At 33.3% G+C, this 5,581-nt stretch overlaps 1 protein-coding gene across 1 annotated transcript in view; it reads left to right on the top strand.

Moving 5' to 3' along the window:
- Nucleotides 1-2,784: 2,784 nt before the first annotated feature.
- Nucleotides 2,785-5,581, top strand: part of HELRODRAFT_90448 (hypothetical protein) — a gene marked incomplete at both ends in the record, with an annotated part of 8,901 nt that continues 6,104 nt past the window's right edge. The window contains 7 exons of the mRNA XM_009032537.1: nt 2,785-3,057; nt 3,186-3,313; nt 3,432-3,505; nt 3,823-3,920; nt 4,294-4,406; nt 4,814-4,937; nt 5,182-5,405. Coding sequence (XP_009030785.1) covers nt 2,785-3,057; nt 3,186-3,313; nt 3,432-3,505; nt 3,823-3,920; nt 4,294-4,406; nt 4,814-4,937; nt 5,182-5,405 — 1,034 coding nt within the window. The remainder of the gene's footprint in view (nt 3,058-3,185; nt 3,314-3,431; nt 3,506-3,822; nt 3,921-4,293; nt 4,407-4,813; nt 4,938-5,181; nt 5,406-5,581) is intronic.

Raw genomic sequence — 5,581 nt, 5'->3', positions numbered from 1 at the left:
GAGAACATAAAAAATTTGTATAACCATATACAAAAATAATGTTATATATATATATATATATATATGGTTTTATATTTATATTATAGATCTTATTATATATATATATATATATATATATATATATATATATATATATATATATATATATATATATATATATATATATATATAATTATTATTTATTCACACGCATATCCCTGTTTAAAAACCTGTTTTGAATTTAAAATATTTACATGTACGAAATGTTTCTTTTTAAAAATGGATTAATTAAATAATTGATCGTTAAGTTTGCTAGAATTTGAATAAATTTATTTTATTTTTTATTGATTAATTTTAAAATTATTTATTAATCATTTTAATTTTTGTTAGTTTCTATTGACTGATTCACTGATTTCCAAAGTAAATCAAAATTCAAAGTTGAATCAATATTAAATATTAATTTATGAATAATAATAATCAAAGAAATTGATTCAAAATTCAAATGGATTATTTAATTATTTTTTTATTTAATTTATAAATGGCTAAACATTTTAAATATTATATAAAATAAATAATTAGATAAATAAAAGAATATTATTTAATCTCTCTTTTGGTTCAAACATTTGTTTGACTATATTTAATAAAGTTAGTTTTTGTACAACAAGTACTTCAAGTGCATCAGTACCCATCCAACAATTGTGATGGTTGACCACAAACACAAACAAAGCCAGCCCCACCGAGTTGTCAAGGTGAACGAGCCCCAAGTGCCCAAATATATTAAAAATAAAATCAGGTTATAATAATAATAATAAAATAATAATAATTAATTATTTTCTACGTTATTTTATTGTTAAAATGTTTGATTTTATTTGGTAATAGCATCATTGAATAGAGTAATGTTGGAAAATGTCTATGGTGGTTGATTTCTAAGAGAAAACTATATATTATCTTATATTTGCAAACTATATTATTGCCATGATTATGATTATAATTATTTTTATTATAACTTTATATATTTTTTTGCAGTACCACCAAGTACAACCTGTTTACATTCATACCGAGGTTCTTGTACGAGCAGTTCAGAAAATATGCAAATATTTATTTCTTGGGTATAGCACTTATACAGGTGTGTATGTGTGTGTTTGTGTGTATGTATGTATGTGTGTGTATGTATGTATAAATATATATGTGTAACATGCATAAATACATACATTCACACTACGTGCACAAATATACACACACACACGCAAACATATCATAATTTTTACACACACACATACCTACATAATTTCGATTATTAGAGTGTGGTTTTTTCCATCAATTTGTCAGTTAAAGAAATTGTTTGGACCTGTTTGAACTTGTTTTATTTAGTGTAATAAAAATTTTCAGAACTAATTTTCATGCACACACACACACACACACACACACACACACACACACACACACACACACACACACACACACACACACGTACATATACATACAATTTGTTACAAACGCGTGCACACAAAAACATTTTATCAGTTCTTTTGAAGCTAACTAACTATAGATGTAGAGAGTAAATGAAAGAAAATGAGAAAAATGAAAACAAGAAAGAGAGAGAGAGAGAGAGAGAGGGAGAGAGATTTCTTTTTCTACATCAATAAATGTTTAGCAGCTAGGCAGTGTATACATACATATTGACAAACCTTCGGTTATAAATGCGACTTTCAAAACTAATGTTATTAATTGACGTGGTGAAGATGAAGATGTTGATGGAGAAGAAGTTGATGACGACGACGACAACGATGATGAAGAAGAAAATGATGATGATGATGATGACGGAAATGATGATGATGATGATGATGACGAACAATCGATCAATCAACTAACCAATCAATCAACCAATCAACATCAACTAATCAACCAACCAATCAATCAATCAACCATTCAATCAACCAAGTCAGCAAATTCCGGATGTTTCTCCAACTGGAAGAGTTACAACCCTAGTCCCATTTTGCATCATCCTATCAATATCTGCTTTCAAAGAAATCATCGAGGATGTTGTATGTTTGTTGTTTTTGTTGTTGTAGTTTTTGTTGTTATTGTTATTATAATTGTTGTTGCAGTTATTTTCTTTATTTTGAAAAAAAAAATCAATTAAGCTGCGCTATATAAATTACATTGATTGGGAGAATTGATATTGTGTATTTGTTTGTATGTTTGTATCTACGTATGTATGTGTTTGTGGGCAGGCAATGTATGTTTGTATGTATGTGTGTGTGTATGTTTGTTTGTGTGTGTGTTTGTTTGTGTGTGTGTTTGTTTGTGTGTGTATGTTTGTGTGTTTGTGTGTGTGTGTACGTGTGTGTGTGTTTTAAAACTTTGAAAACAAAATATTTATTTAATAAGAACATTATCTTTAGAAACGAAAGAGATCAGATGATAAGACGAATAGCAAGATTTTACCGGGTTTGTTTTTTTTATACTGTCTTCTTTCTGTGTCAGTTGTTGTATGTATGTGTGTGTATGTATGTGCGTGCGTGTGTGTGTATGGTGTTTTGATGGATCGAAGGAACAGATGAATGAGTGAATGAATGAATGAGTGAATGAATGAATAAATAATTGATTGGTTGGTGGATGAATTGGTGAACGTACGAACGGACGGATAATTGAGTTAATGAAAATATGGACTGATTAATGGACAGATGAATGAATGAATGAATGAATAAATGAACGAACGAACGAACAACATCAGTAATGAGAAATTCCACTTGGATGACCCAAAAATGGAAGCAGATGCAGGTTGGCGATGTGGTGAAGGTAATGAGTGGCGAGAGCTTTCCAGCTGATCTCGTTCTCTTGTCCACAAGGTTTGCATCTGTGTGTGTGTGTGTCTGTGTCTGTGTGTTTGTTTGTATTTTTGTGTGTGTGTCTGTGTGTTTGTTTGTATGTGTGTATGTATGCTTGTTGTTGTTATTATTATTTTTAATATTATTATTTTTAATATTAATATTTTTTTTTCGAAGCGAACCAAATGGTATATGCTACATTGAGACGGCTAATCTTGATGGCGAAACCAATTTGAAAATTCGGCAGGTTTGTTGTCCGGATGATAATGACGACGATGTTCATTCATTCGTTCATTCATTCATTTATCCATTCATTCATTCATCCATTCATTCATTCATTAATTCATCCATTCATTCGTTCATCCGTTCATTCAGTCCATGTCGATTACGAACAAGCTACAAACGGACGAACAGTTCCCGACGTGTCGCATACGCATAGAGTGCGAGCATCCGAACAAGCTCCTGTACGATTTTGTCGGGAACCTCAAATTTGGAGAGGAAAAGTCTGTTGGGATTGTCGTTGCTGACTGATCATTGTTGTTGTTTTTATTTCCGTTGTTGTTGTTGTTGGTGTTGTTGTTGTTGTTGGTGATGTTGTTGTTGTTATTGTTGTTAACTTAGGTCCGTGTCTCTGGGACCCGATCAAGTCCTGCTCCGAGGTGCTATTTTGAAGAACACCAAATGGATTTATGGTAGTTTTTGAATGAGTGATTGGATATTTTTTCATTTATATCCATTCGTTCATTCATTTATCTGTTCGTTCGTTCGTTCGTTTGTTTGTTCCTTCGTTCGTTCTTCCATTGATTTATTAATTAATTCGTTCGTTTGATAATCTTTAGTTCTCTATTATCAATAATAATTAGTCATTTACTCATTCACACATTTGTTCGTTCGTTTGTTCATTCATTCATTCATTCATTCATTCATTCATTCATTCATTCATTCGTTCATTCATTCATTATTCGTTTGTTCGTTCGTTCGTTCGCTCATTTATTCATTAATTCCATTGCAGGTGTGATAGTATACAGTGGTTACGAGACGAAGCTGATGTTAAATTCATCGAAAGTGCCTCTCAAAAGATCGACCGTCGATAAAGTCGTTAATAGACAGGTAGGTAGGGAGGTGGGTGGGTAGGTGGGTGGGTAGGTTGGTAGATAGGTAGGTGGGTGGGTTGGTAGGTAGATTGGTAGGTAGGTGGGTGGGTAGGTTGGTAGGTAGGTGTCGTTGTTGTCGTTGCTGCTTTTGTTGATGATGATGTTGTTGTTGTTGTTGTTGTTGTTGTTGTTGTTGTTGACGAAGATGAAGATGATGAAAACAATGTTAGTTTGTTCATTCACTCAATCATTTACTCATTCATTTATTCATTCATTCATTCATTCACTCATTCATTTATTTATTCATCCATCCATCCATCCATTCAATCACTCATTCATTCACTCACTCATTCATTCATTCATTCATTCATTCATCCACATACTGCCAGATATTGATGCTGTTCTGTGTGTTGTTGATATTATCGTGGGCTAGCAGCGTCGGCGCCTACTTTTATCAGCGGAAGTTGTACATGCAGCATTGGTACCTGGGCTATCAAGGTCCGTGGCTGCTGCTGTTGTGGTTGTTGCTGTTGTGGTTGCTACTGCTGGTACTGCTGTTGTGGTTGCAGTCGCTACTGCTGTTGCCGTTGCTGTCGCTACTGCTGTTGCTGTCGCTACTGCTGTTGGGGTTGCTGTCGCTACTGCTGTTGTGGTTGCTGTCGCTACTGCTGTTGTGGTTGCTATCGCTAATGCTGTCGCCGCAGCAGTTGTTGTGGTTGCTACTGCTGCTGCTGCTGATGATGTTGCTGTTGTTGTGGTTGATGCTGCTGTAGTTGTAACTGCTTGTTGTGGTTTCTACTGCTGTAGTTGTTGCTTTGTTAAATGACAACAACAACAACAGCAACATTAAATAAACAATAAAAACAATAACTATTATTATTATTATTCTTTTTTGCCACCAGAGACCAGTCAGCCGAACAACATCTTACTGAATATGCTGACCTTTATTATCCTCTACAACAACCTCATTCCGATAAGCCTGCAGGTGACTATGGAGATGGTGAAGTTCACCCAGGCCCTCTTCATTGGATGGGTTTGTCAATTGGTGGATTGGTCGGTGGAAATTGTAGAGGAGTGAATGAGTGAAACAAACACACATACAAAAAAACATACAAACAAACATACATACATACAAACAAAAGGACAGAAAGATGTATTACGAAGAGAAAGACACACATACAAACAAACATACAAACAAACTTACATACAAAGAAATATACAAACATACATACAAACAAACATACATACATAGATAAATACATACATACAAACAAAAGGACAAAGAGATGTATTACAAAGAGACAAACACACCAGCCGCTGCTAGGACTTCCAACCTGAACGAAGAATTAGGACAAGTTTGTTGTGATGATGATGTTGTTGTAGATGATGATAATGATGTTAATGTTGTTGTTGATGATGATGATGATGGTGATGGTCATGTTGCTGATGATGATGGTGGTGATGTTGATGATGATGATGATGGTGATGAATTGATCCTTCAGTCATGTCATTTATTAAACCAATTATTTATTTATTCATATAGATCGTTCGTTTAATCAATCAATCAATCAATCAATCAATCAATCAATCAATCAATCAATCAATCAATCAATCAATCAATCAATCCATCAATCAATCAACAAATCAATCAATCAATCATCCAAGCATTTAATTTAA

Source organism: Helobdella robusta (genome assembly GCF_000326865.2).
Source record: "Helobdella robusta unplaced genomic scaffold HELROscaffold_83, whole genome shotgun sequence".
Classification (NCBI taxonomy): Eukaryota; Metazoa; Annelida; class Clitellata; order Rhynchobdellida; family Glossiphoniidae; genus Helobdella; species Helobdella robusta.
The sequence above is the reverse complement of the archived record's forward strand: the minus strand, read 5'-3'. Positions and strand labels throughout refer to the sequence as shown.